Source organism: Neolamprologus brichardi, chromosome 3 (assembly GCF_056152115.1).
Source record: "Neolamprologus brichardi isolate AB-2024 chromosome 3, ASM5615211v1, whole genome shotgun sequence".
Taxonomy (NCBI): domain Eukaryota; kingdom Metazoa; phylum Chordata; class Actinopteri; order Cichliformes; family Cichlidae; genus Neolamprologus; species Neolamprologus brichardi.
In genome coordinates, this window is record NC_142106.1 from 25,225,024 (window position 1) to 25,248,059 (window position 23,036).

The window sequence follows — 23,036 nt, forward strand, 5'->3', positions numbered from 1 at the left end:
TTTAAAAACTCTTAAAGTTCGGCCAAAAATCCTGACACACGAACATAGTTTTGGCACAAATGGACCCTCACAGAAAGAACTGTTTGTGTCAAACCAGGTACTCTAAAAAATCAGTCCTCACATCTGTGGAGCTAGACGACTGAAACAAAGGACTCGTGATCTGAGCTGTCACTGTAACGACCTGCAGGCTCAGATAAAATTACGTTAGGCATGTGTAATGTGTTTGAGCACTGCTGTGTCCCCATCTGGAAATCTGGGTTTGGAGCGGAGGTCTGCACATGTATTCAGCTTATGGAGAAGAAAGATTTGGGGATGTGGGGGGTGTGAGACGGTCTGACTTGGGAATTTCTGTTCCTCAGTTTTTCGTATCCTCCTCATTTTGAGACCCAGTTCTTTAAAACGACCTAGTTTTTCACTCCGCACAGCCTCCGCTGACACGTTTGGCTCTGTTTTGGAAATCTTGCTTCTTATTTTGATTTTCATTTTTGGGCCAATTGATGTCAACTGCTACTGGACAATCCAAAAACATTTCATGCCTACACTCAACTGCCATTTTAATAGGTAAACAAAGTCAGCGCCTCCTACCACTGGAACTCCCCTCTCAGTCTGCTTACAGACTTTTAACCAAACATTTAATTCCTGGGATATCTTAATATAAGAGAAAAAGTGCATTTTAAGCAGTTTGTCTCAGTTTTTCTACACAATAAATATGTAGAGTTACAGAAACAGTTCTAGTAGCTCACTGCCCAGACTCTCTCCTGTTTTTTATGAAACACAATGTTTTGGTTAATTCACCTAAAACTTCTCAGTTATTTAATGGTTTATCTTCTTTATTTTTTTTTTTTATATCAGCAGGAAAAGCTTAAAACTTATGATAATACAGTTTAAAGTTTAAAATCTACGCTCTCCTTCACGTTTTCAAAAGCCTTTCAGTGGGCCGGATTGGAGTCTTTGCCAGGCCAATTCTGGTCCCCCCGGGCCTCATGTTTGGCACCTCCGCTCCACATGTTAAAAACTTGGCTGCAGTCAGTGAAGACTACCGTGGATGTGTTCTGGCTCACAGTCTGCAAGGTGCTGCATGTGGCTGAGCTTAACACCTCTCCACGCAAGCTCCCCCACCCATAAAGTGAGGAAAGGAAGAACGCAAAAGTTTTCGCACACGAGCTCCCACTCGCTTCGATCATTTCGATTTTGCACATGCACGCGTGGGCACAGACAAGGCAGTCACGCGCGGTTGTGGTGGTGGTTGCGGTGATGCTGCATGAAGGAGCTGATCCATCCCCATCTCTGTCCTCCTCCATCTTCTCCTACTCCTCCTCTCTTCATCTCTCCCTCCTTCAGACAGGTTTCCTCCAAGGGAAACACCAGACTGTTGCGCACTGTGTCGCTGCGTCAAGCCCGACATAAAAAGATCTGATGCGGGGTGAATCTTTTCACAATAAAAGCATGTTTGAAAATATTAAAAGGGTGTAAAGAGTAAATGAAATGCTATCAAAGTGGCGATAACAGCGCAAAAAGGTCTCATAAAACAGAACCATGTTTCTATACGTGAAGCTGAATCTGCATAAAACTAGTCGGTTCAGGGGTTTTAGATGTGCGATTCCCCGATAAGAAACGCAGTTAATTCGGGCTTTAAGTTTGAAGCTTTAACAGGAAACCTCGTCTGTCACACTCTTCCGATCTTGACTACAGTCCTCGCAGCAGCCGACTCTCTCCTCTCCACTGAAAAAAATAGAAAAAAAATTTTCGCTTGCAGTCAAAAACAATGAGGGCGCACGACGCGCAACTCGCTCCGAGCCGCTCAACCAGCAGCGCACTTTTACCTCCCGGAGGATCCGTGGCGTGTGGCTGTGCGCCACCCGGAGGGAGAAGGTCCACGGGGATATAACTTGACTGTCTGAGGAGTTTGATATTTTTGGAATCAGAGGAGGCGGGAGAGAGAAATCATGCCTTTTTGTAAACGCACGATATTTCCGAAAGATGTGTGCAAGCCCGACGGCAAGAGGCTGCAGCACCAGCAGCAGCAGGAGCAAGGGGAGATTTTCGGGGACTTGGCGGACGTGTGCAGCTTCACCCTGTGCTCGGTGCTCCGACAGCTCTCGGATTTGTCCCGGCACTCGGTGAGCATCCTGGAGGAGCTGGAGGGAGACCTTGTGTCCATCTGCCACCGGTCCTGCGCGCTGGAGGGCAGAGTGGTCCGACTGCAGAGGCACGTCGCAGAGCTGTTCAGCAAACCTCCACCGAGAAGTAAGAGAAATAAAAAAAAAAGAAAAAATAAGACGCTTAAGTTCAGCTGACGGAGCTCACACCTGCGCTCACTCCTGCAGAAGAGCGCAGCTGTTTGTTGGTTTGTTTTTAGTCTTGTGTGTGGTGACATGAGTTGGGTGAAAGTTTTGTGGAGTCAGCGCGCGCTCTGGGGTTTCACTGTGACAGTCTCCACAGTGACAGAAGGCCAGCCCTGCACGTGCGCGTGAGCGAGTGTGAGGTTTGTTATTGTCAGCTGTCAGCAGAGCGCTCTGCCTTCAGTTACTGCGGGAAACACCGCAGGTCACTTTGGGGAGATTAAACTACATGTTTGATTTAATTTGCTGACACGTGACGGTTGAGGAGGTGGAGTTCATGTCCGCTCGGCAGTGACCGAGGCTTCATAGCTGTTCGGGACGGCATGCGACTTTGGCTCAGGGGTGTGCACGTTTACCAGATGCCCCTGAAAGCAGCACGTTGTGGGTGTGGAGAGTGGAATGTGAAGTGGGTGAAAATGCGTGGATGTCATGAGTGTTTTAGAGTTTTGTCGCTGTGGTCTTCCCTCTTGTTTATCTGTAAACACAGTTTAACCTCAGCTGCCGGCTCCTCTGCCTGCGTGAACGATGTGTGAGCAGAGGCGTGTAACTGTTTCCCGGGGAGGGGAAACCGTGTCTGCTCTGATCCTAAGAGCTTGGAAAAAGCGACATATATAAGTTTGTTGAAGATGTTTCTTCAGTTCTAAAACCAAAAAGCGGAGAGGCTCAAGTATCTAAACCCTAGTGGGGGTTTCCCCTCAGAAGGTGGTCGTTGACCCACTATTAATCATGTGCGTCATCAGGTGTGAAAGCTGGAGTCTCATTAACAGGTTACTCTAGATTGTGGATTTTATAAGTGAGAGATGAGCAGAAGATTTAGTTATTTGGTGTTTAGTTATCAGAGAAACCAAGATGTTCTGGGAATCTGTTGCAGGCACATGTTTCAGGCTCACCTGCAGCCCTGGGCACAAAGGTGAGCACAGATGTGCTGCTTGAAGTTTAAACATCAGTTTGTATTAATATGTGTTTTGCAAAGTGCTGAAATGAGGGTTAGAATTAAAGACTTTGCTAAAGGAAAAGTAAAGACTGAGTAAGGGGATTCAGTGCTTTTGACCACGTGCTTACATGGTCATCTTGTCAAACACAGTAGCTCAGAAAGTTTTGAATGAATTCTGATAAATCTTTGCAGGGGTATAGAGTGACGTCATCTAACATTAAAAGGTCTTCAAGGTCAACTTCAAGGCCTTGCAGTATGATAGTGTGGCGTGTGTTGTCCAAATTATAGAAAGTACCATGTAAAGATGTAAAACATCATGTCACGTTTGACCTCTGACCTCACCTTTGGGTTTCACATGTACCCTTCTTTCATGTTGACCTCTAAAATATGTCACATCTTGAAGGAAAATATTGCTAAGAGAGAGAAAAAGGTAATAATAAATTATCATACTTATAATTATGTCAGGTATATTAAAGGTAAATAACACAAAGTTGTTTTTTACAGGTGCAAAGTGCAGGCTGCAAACTTAAAGTACATTCATGAATATATATACAACATACAATAGAGTTCCCTTAAAAGTAAATGTGGCCCACAGAGTGAGCTGCCTTGGCAGAGGTTTGTGCTCTCAGAGTACTTATTGTTACACTCAATGTATCGCTGTTTAGGTATCTGGGTGCCTAGAAAGAAGACAGCTGGACTTCTTTAGTTTCTTGAAGATCTCATGCACCATCCACACTTGTACCCTCAGGCCAGAGCTATATAACCCTGGTCTACCTCTAACTATGACGGCTACATTTCCCACTTAGCACACTCACTGCTGTGTACTGCACATACAGCTGATGTGCCATTCTCCATTCATCCATTCTCTTCCGCTTATCCTTTTCAGGGTCGCAGGAGCCCATACCAGCTGTCTTAGGGCAAGAGGCATGGTACACCCTGGACAGGTCACCAGTCTAAAATATAGACACAGAAAACCATTCACACCTATAGGCAGCAAGTACTAACTTGCGTGTCTTTGGTCTGTGAGAGGAAGTCAGTGGATTTGCTAATGAAGCCTCTCGGATGAGAGCATCTTTACAAAACTAAAGTGCAGCAGCTTTCTTTTTAAGCACTTGAGGTTGCAGACTACACTTATCTTGAATTATACAACAACACTATATATTAGTAGATTTGTTTTAAATTCACCACATTGTAACTAATTTAAGCTTTAAAATAAAAGATAAGGAGTTAAACCTTCAGTATTTGCATCTAAAATATAGCCCAGTAGCAGTAGAACACAAAAAAGTAGATGTATCATAAGGGTACTTTACTAAAGTAGTTGATCAAATGTACTGAGTGACATCTTACCAAGGGTGCTGTCAATATGATCATCCACTGGCGTTGGGCATGTTTTGAAGCATCCTTTCTTCTAACTTTGAGTGTCGTGTTTAGTTTGTGTAGCAGACACATTTGGACCTATTCTGGCAGTTGTGGATTGGTTATCACTCTGGCAGATGTCTTGTGGTCCAGATGTGGTTTAAGAATCAACGAACCAGGCTTGACATGAGGTATGGCAGATGCCTGGGTGGGCCAGATGTGGCCCAAATGTCATGACACTTGGTATCTGGCCCTTATAAGATAGACATATGGATGGCATCGGTAAAAGACCAAATAAGAAAAACCCAAAGAAAGATGCATATCAGTTCATAACCTCCAACGTGTATTTTGGAGTATGTGCTTTCTGTTGTTGGTAATTAAGAATTTGTCATTAAAATAACAAAATGGACGATTCAGTGTAACACAAATTGAATGGCCGTTTTCCCATTGGTTTCTTTGGGGTGGCTCATGTGGTAGAGTGGGTCGTTTACCAATTGGAAGGTCTGTGCCTCGATCCCTGGGTCCCCCAACCCCACATACGACACATACCAAGCATGTTGGTGCTGTAGCACTTGTGGCTGAGGTCATAGAGCAGGTTGCCTACCAATAGACATCTCTGGTTTTTCCACTCCATGTGTCAAAGTGTCCTTGGGCAACATAGTGAACTGGACAGGAAGACCTTTACAGCCACGGCTATCGCCCCCTGGTGGTCATTAAAATAGAATGCAGCTTTAAGGGATTCCCTTGTTGGCTTCTCTTTTCAGACCTGGAAGTGTAATTCATCTTCTGTCCTGTGTATGGCAGGGACGTCAAACCCATTTTACACTGTGGGCCACATACATAAATACATACCAGACCACTGAAACTCCTCTTTCTGTGGGTGTGAGAAGTTTAACTGCACATTTAACCACCGAGATATCTAAACATACAAAATAGACGACTTTATCAGTAGGAAAAGCTGTAAAACCAAATTAGAGTCATTTGAATAAGAATACAGTTTTTCCTGCTCAAGCAGAATAACAGAAAAGAAGTGTAAACATCTGGCATGTATATGATTTAACTGTGGTCTCTGGCACAAGCTGCAAAAGTTTGCAGCTGAGTTTTCCCACCATTTAAAAGTGAAAAATATTCATTTTGTTTACAAGGGCTCAGCTGTGCACATATGAGACTGGTCTGATGAAAAATTATCTTCAAAGACACGAAACAAAAAAGGGAAAATTAATTTCCTAGAACACACATCAGCAGATTAAAAGTCATTATTACTTCTGCTGTGAGACTGTGTTGCGTGTGCCTACCAGTTACGACGGATTAGGGAGTGACACTTGAAAAGAGACAACCATGTGAGGACATCGGTCAGAGTTAGCATAAAGAGGGTTTGGTTTTGATTTTACACGTGGCAGTGGAATCAAGCACATTATGTGAAAAACAAAAGGCTGGAAATCGGTCCAATGACGCAATAAAAAAAACCTGTTCTGTAATATCTAACACGTTTGTGGAGGCTTTCATCTGATGGTACAGAGATGGCCAGATGCATGATGGGAAATATGCACTGTGGCTGCGAGCCTGTTTCGCTCTGCAAACTTTGCACAAACTTATCGAAGGCAGCTTTGACTGTGTTTGCACTGCAACTCGAGAGCGAGCGGATGAATAAAGCAAGCTGACTGTGAACATGAGTTTACGAGGCTGTCAGCAGGCCGTGTGTGTGTGTGTGTGTTTGTGAACACGTACAGCACGATAAGACAGAAAGAGAAAGTCCCTCTTAAAACAGACCAGATGTAGAGCTGGAAGGAGGAGAGGATGGGAGATAAAACAAAATGCAGTTCGTCCTCTGGTTTACTTTACAGAGACAAACTCACGCATGTGTTGGCCGGCGTGTGTGCGTGTGTTTTAATACATGAGCTCATCGGTGTTTGATGCTCCTCACTCTTCGCTCTCCTTTCTAAAATCCTGTGTGGGCTCTTACTGTATCGCTAACACGTGGGCTGAAGCGCACGGCTTAATAATCAATACAAGCCCGCCTGGGCCTTCATCTTCCATCATCATCCTCACTTCACCGCCTCTTTCTCCCTCTCTCTTACCTCCTACTGTCTCAGCAGGGATGGAAAACACTGATTTGAATTTCACCAACAGAAAAATGAGGACTAAGTCTCCTTAAAGCACTTTGTATTGTAAGATAAGTCCCCTACATTACTAAGAGTAACTCCAACAATCCAACAAACTATGAGCAAGCACTTGGCGACAGCAGGGAGAAAAAACTCCCTTTTAACAGGTAGAAACCTCCTGATGCTTAAAGTGCTAAATCCTTTAAAAAAAAAAATTCTCTGCAATGAACACAAAGAGACCGCTTTTACTTTTATTAATAAGACTCATAACTTTGTAAAGGCTCAAAGCCCCCACCCCTCAGTAGTTGTAGTGGGTTTGTAATGTTGGCGGCTCTACTGTATAGAAGCTAGATTCTGGCTACTTTATTTGAATATTTAAAGAAATAGAAACATAATTATTTTCCATCTGTTTCATTTTCCTTTGAGTTGTCTGTTTTATTATCTACTTTAGCTTCTTGCTAACGTTAGACTCGCATCAGTAGTAACTGCTTGGTTGATGATGATTTTATTCTTTGTGACTATTTTGCTTTAAAAAACGACACAAGGTAAAACAGACATTTTATGTCATTTTTGATACTTTCCTTTGATTTTTCTGGCAAATGTTCTGTTTAGCTTTCTGTCAGAAGCAAGTGGCTAATGCTAAAATAGTATATCTCATGACATCAGTGGCATCAGCAGTGGCCTAATTATACATGCTTCGACTGAAGTTAAAAGATAAAGATTAAACTCATCAGTTACACTCCCCTACTTTAAGTATGAATGCAGTAAAGCTGTTGCAGTAAACACTGGGAGATTTCCAGAGCAGCTGTGCCAACATTAGCTACAGTGTAAAGTCATGTTATAAGATTAGCTATAGACTCGGCTGATTTTCAGCCAGTCTCACGTAAGTTCGATTATCAACCGGACACGTAGTAGTTACATTCATACTGTGAATGAGGAAGTCACAAATTTCACCAGTGTTTGTAACAACAAACCGAATCTATGCCAGCTAAATCACCCTCACTCGGCTGAACATGGACATTTTTAAGAAGCTAACAAAGGGTTAGTGGCTCAAGCTAAAGCTAAAGGAAGGAGCCTCAGTATAAGCAAAAGGTCAAAGCAGTTAGAGGGACAATTATGGGGATACAGAAAAGCGTTAATGTTGATCTCCTGGTATAGCGTGAAATTATAAACATTCTGGAAATTAGTGTAGGTACCTGATATTTGTTTTGTTATGTGACTCAGCTGCACCTGCTTTTGCTTTGTAAGCTTAAATATGTCAGGTAATGGTAGGTTTACAGCAACTCATTCTTGCAACTCATCGTTTGGGGGTGGGGGGTGGGGGAGACAAAGTTTAATATCTGCTTTGAAAATATGAAAAGTTTATTTTTGTTTGTATATGTGGGAGTTACAGGTCTTAGGGGGGAAAATTGGCAGGTCAAAAAATCAGAATCAACCAAGAACACTGCAGTCGGTGCATCTCTACTCTGTCAGTGGTTACCAGCCAGGAGACTTTGTTCATGTTCATTGGGACCTTCATGATTTGCACCCCCACTCTCCCTACCTGACTTTTTACTTTCACTTCCTATCACTGGTTAGGTTTAGCTAGTAAAAATTACTTGGTTAAGGAAAGGGGAAGATCAGGGGTTGGGTTAAAACAGCCCTATAACAACAGTAACACTGCTTGTTCACAAATAACATTTACTGATCACTTGCACTTAAGCTATATCTCACTGAGTAACAGCAGAACGCCAAAGAATCTTCAATAAATGGGCCACACCACCAAGTCAGGTCCTGGGGATGAGGTTAATTGTTTAATAGCAATATTAGTATTTGGCATTATTTAATTTGTGAATGTAGTTTTTTAAATATATATCCCTTTGTGTGTTTTCACTTTTGAAGGACTAAGTGGTGTGTTTGTTTACTCTAACTCTGAAGCTACAGTCAGTTTTTAGATCACAATGATCGAGTAAACTTGGGATGAATACCACACAATGCTGAGTGGGACTTTTAAAACTGCGGGAGGCTCTAATAAAACGCCCTGGGCTTTGGAGCTTCGACTGTATGAAGTAAGCTAGGTAATTTGCAGCTTATAAGTATAATCCATTTCTTTCACTTGCTCTCATGAGTTTGGTTTTGGAAAGGCTTAAAACAGAGCCCACCCTCGGAGGTCTTTATGGAAGACTTATCTCCTACTACAGCCCCATGTTTGAGCACACTGCTCAATGAGCGCCACCTGTGGTTAGTGTTTGGTTAGGTTAAGATAGTTGAGGGTTTTCCAATTTGTAAGGATGAGAAACACTCACATTATTTTCCCTCATTCATTTGAAGAAAAAAATCTTGGATCTGTGCTTTTTCTCCAATAACAACCACTGACAATCCCCCCTCTCCACCTGCCAAAAAAAGTGGAGTTGCACACACAGTAAAACACATGTTCCCAGCCTGGATGAGGGGATTTTTTCCACCCAATGTAGACTTTGTACAGGAGTCGGATCTCCTGAGCCGCTTCCAAGATCTCTGCACGGTGAAGCACTGGAGGGAATCGGAGCTGGCTTCCTGTGCCCGGAGAGGAGGGGAGGAGTCGCACTGATACAGAGAGGAAGAAGATGTCAGTCGTCGCTTTGGAAAGCGTGATAGCGGGAGGAATGTGTGTGTGCATGTGTGTGCGTCCACTTTCCACTGGAAGTTGTCACTCAGAAGGGTCTAAACTTGAGGAGTTTGCCCTCTGAAACACCTCCTCTTCAGCTTTTTTCATACTGGGCTCATTTCCTGCCATTTTTTGTTGGCTGCTGTTGACCCAAAGTGGGGCAGGAGTATCCCAAGTATGTGAATGGGAACCAAAGTTTGGTGTTTTCTTTTTGTGCCTGTTTCCAGCTTTATACTATGTGGGAAACCACATTCCTTCTTTGACCTCGCACTGATTTTCTTGTAACAAAATGTTCCCTGCTCTGCCTCACAGTCCCAGTTAGACGTTTGCATGAAAAGCACATTTTAATCCGCTTATGGACAATTCCTAGTTCCTGAGCTCACAGCAGGTGTTATCGCTGAGGTGCTAAAGGCAAAGCACTTGCTGTGACATCACTGAATAGGGGTGTGGCCTCAGGAGATCACTGTGGTGCTTTCTTTTGTTCTTGCTAATTGCTGCACCAATATGTGAAAGATTCATCCACTTTTCAGGTTTTTATTATCTAAAGCACATAAAAGTGTAGAAATTTATTAGAAAATACTTTAATGAAAGCAACATTACACCAGAAACTATGCCTCAAGATGCTTTATATTTAAGGTAGAGACAATTATACTGGGAAAATACTAACATCAAGTAAACGATGGCTTATCTGAACAAAGGGGACATTTTAATTTGGTTCATAGCATTCAGCATGTAGAGAACACAGAAATTGTTTTGCTCCTCTATTTGAACCTAAATCATCTTAATCAAAGAGCCAATGGGAAGGAAATGATTTAAAAGACTTTCCCTCCCCCCTTCTATCTCGTTCCCATGGGTGGATGTCGCCTTCATGACTTAGTATCCCTGCGTCTCATCCCCTTCACCTCCTTTCTCACATTTTCTCTTCTTTTTCCATCTTCCAACTCTCCTCTGTGACAGGAGACGAAAATAATCCTAAAACCTGTTTTTAGCTATGGTCAACGTTTGATTTTAGACTTCGCGGCTTTGGATATGGAGGTGTTTTGTAATCCCACAGTTTTTTTAATCATATCTACAGTCCGTGAACTCTTTCCTTGAGCCAAAACATTCACTTCTCCTCATCCTCCCCCACCATCTCTCTTCCTACAGCTGGTGATTCAGAGGGCAGCGGTAGCAGGACTGAAAAACTTCCTGCCACCACTCCAAATTTTTATTTAAAAAAAATAAATCTTATTTTTGTTTTTAGTTGAAATCAGTATTGGGATCTGCTAAATTTCCAGAGGCAAATCTCATTTGCACATTCTCATAAACTAGGTGGAATTATTCATGGGAGGGCATCATTTAAAAGTTTAATTTTTTGGAATTCACCAACAATAACTTCAAAATTTCAACATGTATATACTTTTAATGAGATATTTTTCATATATAAACAGCATGGTGGATCAGTGTTTGACATTGCTGCCTCACTGCACACTGGTCTTGGGTTCAAACCTGGGTAAGACTTTTCTGCTTGGAAATTGCCTGTTCTTCCCAGGACACCCAAGCAAAAACGTCATTCTTAATCTCAGGATTTTTAGTTCCTGGTTAAATTAAGGTTGAAGAAACATGTAGACATTAACCAAACACAGACATAAACTGTCTTAGGGTAAATTCTTTGGTCTTTCTAGAATCGATTTTCCGTCTTCTTTCATGGTGATGGACAAACTTCCTTCACCGTGGACAGTGGTGCTGGTGTGGCTTTAGCCATGGTGCTTCTTGGGTTGTACCTGAACACTAACCAATTTCTTTATATGAAGACAGTTTGGTCTCATTCCAGAGGAATCAGGAACCTAACAAACCCATGTCCAATGGCACGAGGGCTATGTGCATTTTTAGTGCTGTTCGTGTTTCATGTGCAACTGTTGGTATATATCTTTTTATTTCACAAGCTGTCATGCATCTGTTACAGCCACAGATTATTGTTACCAGTATATCTAACACCTACAACCTCTCGGACCAAAGAAATACCTAAAGTATCATCACATTTCCTGAATTTTGTCACTATTTGGTACTGCAGTGTTGATTTTTCTTTCACCAACAGCCTATAAATGTTATAAAAGTTGAGTGTTTTGTGATCACAACATGTTAATCATGTTGTGTTTCTGTTTTGTGTTTGACGAGTTTCATACTTGAAGGAAGAATCGTTCAGCTAGTGTTGTTGAACTTGGTGTTCTGCAGGGAAGCCTTCTAGGTCCTCACATATTTTCATAAATACTTTCATGAAGTTATCTTTCTGGGTAAAATTTTTATCCCAAAAATGTGAAACATTTCAAATGTTAAGAAGTTAGGTTTCTATGTATTTCAGCAGACAGCCTCAGTTACACTACTGTCATCCTAGTAGATGATTTTTGTGTTTTTGACTCACTCTGAAAGCATGAGTATGGGTGTTTTCTTGCAAGGCTTTGTGTGACTGCTCAGTTTTAATGTGTGTGAGAGAGCCATTGGTTTATAAAGTTAGGATTATTTGGAGGTGGTGCACAAGCCCCTATAGTAGTCTTTGTGGGAAGAGTGGCTGTTAATTACTCACAGTGTGTGTGTGTGTGTGTGGGAGAGAGAGAGTGAAAGTGCTGTTGTGACCTCAGTTTATGAAAGCGAGCTGTGGTTTCAGGTATGGAGTCAGAGAAGAAAGCCTACTAACAACTTCCTGTCTTGGCTGAGAGCCTGGCCCTTTCTCTCTCTCTCTCTCTCTCTCTCTCACACACACACACACACACACACACACACACACACACACACACACACACACAACCCCATTCAGCTATCTTAGTGAGGACCCTCATTGACATAATGCTTTCCCTAACCCTTACCCTAAACCTAACCATAACCTAATTGCAACCCTGACACTAAAACTACATTTTGAGCCTTAAAAATGCCTTTAAATGCCTTCAAATTTGTGAGGACCGTTGAGTGTGTCCTCACAAGTGACTGTTGGTTCTCACAAGTATAGTAGAATGCCGATTTCGGTCCTCACAAAGATAGCTAGACAGGAACACACACACACACGCGCGTCTCCATCACATCAGACACTTCAGAGGACATTGTCTTATAATTATGCACCTTAAACCTTCCCCAGTGTAAACTTTAATGATTTATATCGACATTTCCTGATAATGTCCCCACAACAACAGCAAAACAAACGCACACATTTATTGTTAAATAAAGGGACTCAATGTTCTACCAATAAAACAAACAAATGCATAGCCAAAAGGAATAAAACTTTTACATTTTGCACCCTCTGCTAGAGCTCGTATAGGCTTCAAACAGCCAGTGTATCCTGTGTGCATGTGTGTGTGTGTAGTCTTTTGTGCTGATGCCTCATGCTGTGAACTACATGTAGTGTGTCTTTCTCTAATATCAGCAGCAATTTGTCAATGTGTAGACACACAGACACACACAGAGGTGAACAGCTTGAACAGGCATGAGAGAAATGGATAAAAATCAGAGGCAAAGTAGAAAAAAAGATTAAATGGGTCGAGGAAAAGGCACAAAGTGAAGAGAGAGGAAAAGAAAGAAAGGAGGAGGGAAATCCAGGAAGGATGGGAGGATCAAGACGAGGAAAAACACAGACATTTCTGTCATTTTTCTTCATTTGATATTTCATTTGTCACTGTTTTTGTGAAGAAAAGTCTTTGAAACTATGCCCTGCAGTCAAACATGTAATTTTGTAAAAACAAATATGTGTCACTTACTCAGAAAACTGAGTAATGTTTGAGTCTGATTTTGTTGTAAACACCCTGCAGCTCATTTAAATTGGCCCTGATATTAGTGCCTAAATGTTTTGCATGTATTTTCAGCTTCGTATTTGCCAGAACTTGAAGCACTTTTAGTGGAGAATGCTCAAAGAAAGTTCTCTTTTACCAGTGGGTCATCCCCACTGGTGGGATATGGAGCAACTGCAGGTGTGGTGTGGACAACCAGGTGAAAATATGAAGTGAAACTAATGTGTATGAAGGACTGTTAAAGGAAAACAAGTAAAATTCATTTTGACTCCTTTATTGTTAATAACTGATAAAAGAAAATGTGAGGCGTGGCTGTTGATCCTTTTTTGGCTTCTTAGGTGGGTTGTGCCAGAAAAAAAATTGAGAACTTGTGACTTAAAGTGGTTAGAATCTGTATTTTTATAGCAGCAAAGCTGACTAACAATGTTAAACATGAACTAGCGTTGTTTTTAGCTCTATCAGGTAGCTTTGTTTTTCAAAATTAAAGCCCTAAAAACCCACTTTGCGGTATCTGCTTAGCATTTAATGGCACAGTTAGAGACTGGCTGGCAGCTACAGAGTTACAGCATATATTTCCTTGTGTAGCGTGAAAAGAAATTAACATCTAAATGTTACGCAGTGGCTAAATTATTGGTTTTAAAACTGGGTTCACTATTTTTTCCTTTGCCCCCAAGTGGCTAAGAAAACAAGTTTTTAGCACTTTTTAAAAATGCAAACCAAAGTTATTTCATTTTATGTATCATTTCTTTATTGCATTGAGAATGTTTTAAGAGCTTTATTTGTGCCAAAAGCACACACTGTATCTGAAAGATGGACACAGATTCTGCAGTTCTGCTTTCTGAATTCTGCATCATATCAGCACATATGTTATAGCTGGAAAACAATGACATAATATATGCAAAGTAAAAATGTACATAAAGTGAGTAGTTCAGCATCCTGAGGAATAGCTTTGTCATCACAAAAGATAAAATAATACATTTGGATTAAGAACTGTATATATATTCAAATCTCTCGTGAGTTGTTAGTGACATCATCAGACAAGTTTCACTAACAACTTTATCCACGTGGATATCAGCTTAGATAAAGTTCTCACATGAGCATTTTACTGCTTTCCATCTCTGTTTGGTAAATAAAGTGGTAGTCATACACTGCTGTTCTAATCTTACCACTCAACAGTTAGGGCTTGTAATGTGTCTTCTGACCCAATAGTCAAAGTACAGTTTCCCTAAGATAGTATTCTATTAATCTGAGCTTTTCCTAACTTTCATGATTAGGTTTGGAGTTTATTCTCCTGTGATAAAACTGTAAAAGTGTAAATTTCCCTGCAGAAGAAGAGAACCAGAGAGGAATTGTCCCAGTGATCCCCAAATTTCCCCACACTGTAAGAAATAACAAACGCGACTGGAGTGCAGGAGATTGGGTAACAGCAGTGATATAATGCAGGAAGAGGCCCTGTGATGAAATACTGTACATGTGCAGAACAGCACTCTGAGTCCAGCGAGATTTTCCACATTTCTTCTCTCCAATCACCTCTTCTCCTCTCTCCTCTGTTTCCTCTGTATGACCTGAGGACGAGGCCTCGGGACGGTGTTTACTCTGTCTCCTATAGGGCAGATTCCTATCAGGCAGTGTGTGTTTACAGAGTGTGCCGCAGTGGAGGCATATTGTTCAAAGAGCAGATGCAGGCTGCATGATGGCAACAGTATGTAAGCACAATAAGCTAAACTGAATACACCACGGATGATGCACTGCTAGTAAAATGTACATCCAGGTGAGGGGATGTGACTGTAACATTGCATGATGATGCATCCAGAATGAGGCAGTGTGACTCCAGCAGCTGATGATTAACAAGGTTGTTGCAGAGGTTTGCCAGGTCAAGTTTGGTATTTCCTACACACTCCTTTTCACTGAATGCAGTCATGGAGACCTTCATGGATGATTCGAATGCTATTTTGGATTATTCTGTTTCTATTATATCTAGTTGCTAGATATAGTTTGTGAAATGACAGTTTTCAGCACCAATTAACCAGACAACAACTGCTAAAAGCTGGTTGATTGCCATGTAGCCTCAGCTTTTCTTATAAAGAAGTACATCATTGCTGTCACAAGGTTTGTAATATGGCCCCAATCCAATTGCCAGTGTCTGCTAGATTGCATTTAATTTTGCACAGGGTTGAATTCTGAAGGAGGCAAGCCATGTGATTACCAAATGAAAAGAAGATTCAAAAACTACCCCCACAAATGATGGAAACAGCCAATGTATTTATCTAATTAACCAATCCTAGTAAGCATTGCTTCCATTACTAACTAATAATTACAGGACTAAATGATCAATACCTAAATGTTTTTCTTTGAGACCTCTCTACCAGAAGTAGAAACCTAAAGTTCTACTTGGGTTGCTTAAAGTCCTTCCAGGCACAACATTGCACTCACTAGTCATCTTGGGGCACATATTTATGCCACTGTGGATTCATTACTGCAACAACTTGATTGGATGGATATTTTACAGAGTTTCAATCTTATAAAAAATAATGATTTGCTTCTTTCGGGTAGAGTAGATATAATCGTGTAAGACTAAGTGCAGTCCATGAGTCATTAGCTCGTAGAGGCATCTTTATCAGCAATAGCTTGAAGTAATGGTTTCCCGTTGACTTTATCAGTCTCTCACATCGTTGTAGAGGAATTTTGGCCAACTCTTCTTTTTTTAAAACATTGCTGCAGTTCTTTGAGGTTTGCAGACATTCTGGACTTTGACTGGGCCACTGCAGCACATTGACACTTCGATTTTGCAGCCATTCATTTGTAGATTTGCTGCTCTGCTTGGGGTAATTGTTCTGTTGCATGGTCCATTAATTGTCAGGCAGATGGCCTCACATTTGACTCTACAATACTTTGGTCCGCTTTGGTCTCCTCTCTTCAAAGCAGATTATTCCAGAAGTTCGAATGCAGCTTTGAAAACTTAAGCTGTGCTGAGATGTTATTTTTAGAGAGAACAGACTTTCTTCTGGCAACCCTTCCAAACACACCTCACTTGTTCAGTGTTTTTTTAATTGTGTGGTCATGAACTTTAACATTTAAGATGCTAACTGAAACCTGTAGAGTCTGAGATGTAGCTCTTGGATTTTTTACAGTTTCTCTTGCAGGTCTGATTTTGGGGAGATGTTTTGCTCTGATGTCCACTTCTGGGAAGATTGTGGCATTGTGTTAACACACACCTGAATGCTCTAGGCCTAAAAATGCCAATACTTCTGCTTTTACAGAGTTGGTTGCACTTAATGATGAATAATAAGTCAAGTGCATTTCAGGTTCTGGGTGTGAGTTACCATCTTAATTCCTATTGAAGCAGTCAGGGGGCCCTGTGAAATGACTATATATGCATCTTATTTGTCATGTTGAGATTCTCACAGATTTATGCTCAGGATTCTTCAGAATGTGCCTTTTATAACATCTAAAATTAAGTAACTCTTTACCCATTTAGCATTTTGTGCAGTAGTCTTAGGAGTAGCTTTGTTAAACTAGTTAGGGTGAGCAAAACAATAAAACCATGGGCTGGACTGGTAGACAGTCATGTGAAACTCATCAGAGATGTCTTTCAGTTGAGGAGAACTGGAGTTTTCCTGCAGGTTTATACCTTTGTAAGACCTTCTGTCATTTTATATATTTCTTTGAAGGTTCTCCCTTAAGTAGACGCTTTAAAGGACAAATTATTTGATAACATGGAAGGAATTGGTTTAGATAGTTGAGCTTTTATAATACTTACAATGATCCTGTGGTTTGTTGTGGAAGCGATTCAGACATGACTCCATGCATTAAATCATTGAGTTCCCTGAAACATGCACAGGCATGTCTATAAAAAACGAGAAAAAACCCCAAACCTCAACCCATCAGTGTTTCTGCATGTTCGGAGTATTTTTTCTAATGCAGTCCTGCGTATAGGATAGCTGACAGAGGCATCATGTGTTTGCAGTACGAGGTGTTTTTTTTATCAGTGCATGTCTCTCCAGAGCTTGTCTCTCTATCATGGACAAAGGGCTGGCTGTCAACACCAACACGTGTAAAGTCAGCCAAGGCATGCTGTAATGGTGGATACAATCACTTCCAGATGACGAACAGAGAGGAGTGTGTGTGTGTGTGTGTGTGTGTATTTGAGAATGGGAGAGAGAAAAAAAATCAGAAGAAATTACTTCACTGTTGAGGAGGGAGATATCCAAACCATATACAGGAAAGGAAGAGAAGTCAAACTGATTTTTTTATGAGAAAAATGGTTCCTATATTTGGCCTTTCTTCATCGGATATAAATGTAATGGACAGATAGAAACAGATGAGGTAGTATGATTCAACAACAAGTCCCATAAGAGACCAAAAAGTGAACATTATAACCTTCATGAAGGGAGAACTTCAGGATGACTGAAAGATTCTCTTTAGACCCCGCGTTTTAAACACATTGTGGCACACCAAAAGATATCTGCTTGATTTTTGGATTGTATTATCAGGTGAAGGTATGTGGTTCTAGCATGACGCTTGCACTTTTTTGCCTCTATTGTTTTGATTCTTCTTCTTTGGTTTTTCTGATTTGAATAGAGCTTATGGCTTGCCTTCATCACCTTATCACAAAGTTTAACAGAGGGTCCTTTGATGTTTCACTAATGCTACAGTCACAAAGTCTGGCCAGAACCTCAGATTTGAAACAGAAAATCCTCCACAAATGGTGACATGGTTGCTGCATGACAGCAATTTAACTGCAAAATGATGTAGGTGTTTGGCAACCTTGTATATACATAAGAATATAACCACCAGAATCCAACCAGTTGAATGTCTTCTAACTTAAACAGCAATTATTTGTAAAACATTTTGTCTGACAGTGATTACAGTCAGTCCAAGTCGGATCACGATTACGTTGAGAAAGGTGGCCTCTCACCAGGGTGTTGTATGCTCAACATCTGGGTGATCAGATGTTGTTGGTAGCCATAACTATTAGCAATATGTCTCCAAATGTAGCCACTGGGCAACCAGTAATTTTTCCTTGTTGAAAGAAAGCTGCCATCCTAATTTTACTCTACCTGAGCCATGGGAAACACTGTTTGGTTTCCAGTTGACTTTTCAGCGTGCTTGTCTCTACCATATTATTAGTTCGTTTCTCAGGAAAAAGGACACAGTCATGTTGTTGGTTTTATTTTTAATTTTTATTTTAGTTGTTTTTAGTTGATTCAATGCTGTTTTATCTTGTTTTTCGTTTAATATAGAGCTGTTTTAATTTTATGCATTATGTGTTTTATTTATTTATTTTTGCTGGTTTCTGTTATTCTATTGTTTTTTTTTTTACTTATTTTCTGTACAGCACTTTGGTCCTGTGCTGGGTATTTTAAAAGTACTTTATAAATAAAATTGGATTGGATTGGATGTCAATCATGATCATGAATTTACTCGAACAATGAGTGACAGGGAGCTTTATTTATTTGAAAGCAGAAGTCAGTTCTCAAAGGTCCTCAAACTTAGTTAAAAACGTTGGTAGTTTAGTTTTTGGTTGTCTGATTAAAGAGTCGAGGAGGAGAGAGGAGATGAAACCTGGCTGCTTTCAGCGCTGTCAGGGGCGTTTTTATTGGCAGGGTGTTGTGGAGAGGATGCTGAGCTTTAGACGGGATAAAGCAGCAGAACACACAGTTCCGACTCTGAACACATGGACCCGGACACCCTAACGAGTGTGTGTGTGTGTGTGTGTGCCCATGCCTCCTGCTACCAGCCCACTGCCTGGCAACCATGATGCTGTGTGTGTGTGTGTGTGTGTGTGTGTTTGTTTATAAACATCACACAGACCTGCTATTTCCTCTGTTAGCACCTCATTCTTTATGGTCTCCACATTTGTGTTTGGTGTCATTTATGAGAGTCTATATTACCAGTAGATGTTCTTCTCTGCCTACATGCAGGCAGTAGTTACCTCATTCAGTACTGGTCAGTCTGACATGAATATTAACTGGAAGTTTGAGACCTGTCTTAGATGTAACCTTCTATTTTTGCTTTTGCTTTTGTAATGTTTAATTTTCACACACTGTAAAGAAACCAAAGCTTTGTTAGCTGTAGACCAACAAAAGGTTACTGTGACATTTACATTGACCACAGAAGGCAACCTGTGTTGTTTTTTGGGAAAATGGACGTATATGGGAAGGCAGATGCCATCCTGCTCAAAAATTCTTGCAGGAATCTCATCAAGAGTAAATCTTCTGACGGTGGGCTTTAAATTCTTAACAACTTGCAGAATTTTCCACCAGTTTTCAAGTAAATTTGTTGGTTGTCACTCAAAAACACTAAGTGAAGTATTTCCAGTTTGTGTTACACCTTTGCAAGCTTTGCTGTTTCCCTGCTGTAACTACATGCCACTCAAGTGTGCTTCAAGTCCACCGCATTGTAAGGTGTTAGGTTGTAAGGTCTAAGGACCTGGGTTAAGGCTTTGGGCTCTTCACACGTGTGGGTTGAAATCTCATTGCTGCAATAGGATCTTACCCAGGGCAGGCAGATGCCATCCTGTCCAAAAACACTCAGTGAAGTAGGAGACCATTTCTTTCCTACAACATTAAGAGCATTGCTGAATGTTCTGGGCCTCTAGTTTGTGCTGCACCTTTTCAAGTTTTACCGTCTAGTACTTGGCAAGGAGGCTGCTAGTTGTAGTGGTAGCATGACCGAGCGGTCTAAGGTGCTGGATTAAGGCTCCAGTCTCTTTGGGGGCGTGGGTTCGAATCCCACTGCTGCCACACAGATGTAGCTGCAAAGTTCCCTTGGTGTTGGGTTTCATTTCTTGCCAATAAATGGAAAGCCCTACATGGCATTGCAATTAAATTCTGTTGCCACATGTATGCCAAGTCCAACTTGCAGGAATCTCCTCAAGAGTAGATCTTTTGATGGAGGGCTTTGAAGTCTTCACAACTTGCAGAATTTTCCACCAGTTTTCAAGTTAATTTGTTGGTTTTCACTCATGGTGTCATCCCTGACTAGTTACTGCTTTTAACCAGAACCTGCAGCCAGTGGGGGAGGGGTTAAGGTGGTGCTGTGTTGCACTCACCATGACTGCAGAGTTACAAAAGTGTCCTTGATTTCACGACAGTGGTGTGCAAACCAGTGGGGGAGTGGTTAAGGTGGTGCTGTGTTTCACTCACCATGACTGCCGAGTTACAAAAGCGTCCTTGATTTCACGACAGTGGTGTGCAAGCACCTCACTCCCATATGGTCTAGCGGTTAGGATTCCTGGTTTTCACCCAGGTGGCCCGGGTTCAACTGCCGGTATGGGAACATGTCTTTAATGTTTCCCTAAGCCAAGGTGTACCGTGTGTTATGCCTATGCTGGGATAAATGGGGATGGTTGTTGGCAGGTACCTGTTAACTCTTGACAATGTGCTAGTGAACAAAGCAACCACAAGGAGCTTCTTAGTGAAGCACTGCATAGCCATTTGCAACCTCCAGTCAATACTCTCCAAGCAGGAACAGAATACAGACTTTTCCCTCTTCCCCTTAGGTTTGCCATGAAGGAAACAGGAAAACCAGCCAAAACCTGGCTAAGCGCATGTCACGACACAAAACAGCTAACTCACCATTGTTAATCAGTTTTGGGTATTCTGCAAAGGTACTGTTTATGAAGTTGAAGAAACTCGTTCCAGTTTGTGTTACACCTTTGCAAGCTTTGCTGTTTCCCTGCTGTAACTACATGCCACTCAAGTGTGCTTCAAGTCCACTGCATTGTAAGGTGTTAGGCTGTGAGGTCTAAGGACCTGGGTTAAGGCTTTGGGCTCTTCACACGTGTGGGTTGAAATCTCATTGCTGCAATAGGATCTTACCCAGGGCAGGCAGATGCCGTCCTGTCCAAAAACACCCATTGAAGTAGGAGACCATTTCTTTCCTACATCATTAAGAGCATTGCTGAATGTTCTGGGCCTCTAGTTTGTGCTGCACCTTTTCAAGTTTTACCGTCTAGTACTTGGCTAGGAGGCTGCTCGTTGTAGTGGTAGCATGACCGAGCGGTCTAAGGTGCTGGATTAAGGCTCCAGTCTCTTCGGGGGCGTGGGTTCGAATCCCACTGCTGCCATGCACATGTAGCTGCAAAGTTCCCTTGGTGTTGGGTTTCATGTCTTGCCAATAAATGGAAAGCCCTACATGGCATTGCAATTAAATTCTGTTGCCACATGTATGCCAAGTCCAACTTGCAGGAATCTCCTCAAGAGTACATCTTTTGATGGAGGGCTTTGAAGTCTTAACAACTTGCAGACTTTTCCACCAGTTTTCAAGTTAATTTGTTGGTTTTCACTCATGGTGTCTTCCCTGACTAGTTACTGCTTTTAACCAGACCCTGCAGCCAGTGGGGGAGTGCTTAAGGTGGTGCTGTGTTGCACTCACCATGACTGCAGAGTTACAAAAGTGTCCTTGATTTCACGACAGTGGTGTGCAAGCACCTTACTCCCATATGGTCTAGCGGTTAGGATTCCTGGTTTTCACCCAGGTGGCCCGGGTTCAACTCCCGGTATGGGAACATGTCTTTAATGTTTCCCTAAGCCAAGGTGTACCGTGTGTTATGCCTATGCTGGGATAAATGGGGATGGTTGTTGGCAGGTACCTGTTAACTCTTGACAATGTGCTAGTGAACAAAGCAATCACAAGGAGCTTCTTAGTGAAGCACTTCATAGCCATTTGCAACCTGCAGTCAATACTCTCCAAGCAGGAGCAGAATACAGACTTTTCCCTCTTCCCCTTAGGATTGCCACAGGAAAACCAGCCAAAACCTGGCTAAGCACATGTCACGACACAAAACAGCTAGCTTTTCAGGCCAGGTCTCAGCAGTTTGTTTAGACCTACAGTTCAGTGGCCACTCTTCTACTGATGAGGATGTACACATTCTGGGCGGGGAGGAACGATAGTGTGAGCGGGGAGTCAAGGATTCCATTTATGTGAAAAGCAAATGGCTATCTTTGAACGGAGGGAGCAGGGTACATGTTTCACCATCTTTCAGTGCTGTGATTACAGAAGGAAACATTAGGAAAACCAGCCAACCCTAGGCTAAGCGCAAACTTATCAACATTGTCAATCAGTTTCAGTTCGACTAGTTTTTTTCTTTGCAGATATATTTAATGTAAGATTTCTTAAGATGTGACTTTGATGTGTAATAAAACATTTCTCCCACTGAAAATGCAACATAGAGATGCAAAGAATCTCCTTTCCGGCTCTTCCTTTCTCTAACCAAATTAACAGTCGAAATCCAGTCTGTAGAAAGACTTCACAATGCTTGGCTATTTTTCTCATTTTGTTTGTGTTTCTTTTTCCTAAACAACACAGAAACCACACCCACACATATACAGACCAATTTGTATACTTCTACATCCCTGCAGCAAAGTGAAACGCATTATATTCACAGCATATATTCTCTATATATATAACATTAACCTGAACCATCCATTAAACTCTCATTTAGTTATCAAGATTCTCTTTTTTCTCATAGGTGCAATGTATGATTTCCCTTCAGGCTTTTCTTGCATGTCTGTGATTAGAGGGACATTTTTTGTTGGAAAAAAAGTCCTGCATCCTCATCCTATAAAACATCAGAAATATTTGTACTTGAAGCAATGCCTGGACCCTTTTCAAAAAGAAAACCAAAGGAGACCTAAAGGAAACCAATCAAACATAAACTTCATTTAAAAAAACCCCCAAAGGATTATTTTAAACGTTGAAAATAAATATATGTTCGAGTCAACATCTGCTCTTCCTGCTCCACGTGTGTTCTCAGAATGCCTTTCAAGGGCTATTTGCAAAGTTTTTCCAAACTGCCTTTGTGTACTTTTATTTGTATGTGTGCATCATGAGCTCAGTTTTGGCGTAAAGAAACCATCTTTGGTCTCCAGTGCAGCTCATGTTTTTCAGCTGTCCTGGCTTCATATGTGCGCCTGT

The 23,036-nt window shown here is 41.5% G+C and overlaps 1 protein-coding gene and 4 non-coding genes across 5 annotated transcripts in view; all 5 read left to right on the plus strand.

The window, feature by feature from the left end:
• Positions 1–1,666: 1,666 nt before the first annotated feature.
• nhsl2 (NHS-like 2) overlaps positions 1,667–23,036 on the plus strand; it is a 188,662-nt gene continuing 167,292 nt past the window's right edge. The window contains exon 1 of the mRNA XM_087835329.1: positions 1,667–2,247. Within this exon, the coding sequence (XP_087691455.1) occupies positions 1,947–2,247 (301 nt within the window). The 5' untranslated portion in view covers positions 1,667–1,946. The remainder of the gene's footprint in view (positions 2,248–23,036) is intronic.
• On the plus strand, positions 19,780–19,861 carry trnal-aag (transfer RNA leucine (anticodon AAG)). The gene has a single exon. It is a non-coding gene; the product is annotated as a tRNA-Leu (tRNA).
• trnae-uuc (transfer RNA glutamic acid (anticodon UUC)) lies at positions 20,325–20,396 on the plus strand. The gene has a single exon. It is a non-coding gene; the product is annotated as a tRNA-Glu (tRNA).
• On the plus strand, positions 21,105–21,186 carry trnal-aag (transfer RNA leucine (anticodon AAG)). The gene has a single exon. It is a non-coding gene; the product is annotated as a tRNA-Leu (tRNA).
• On the plus strand, positions 21,556–21,627 carry trnae-uuc (transfer RNA glutamic acid (anticodon UUC)). The gene has a single exon. It is a non-coding gene; the product is annotated as a tRNA-Glu (tRNA).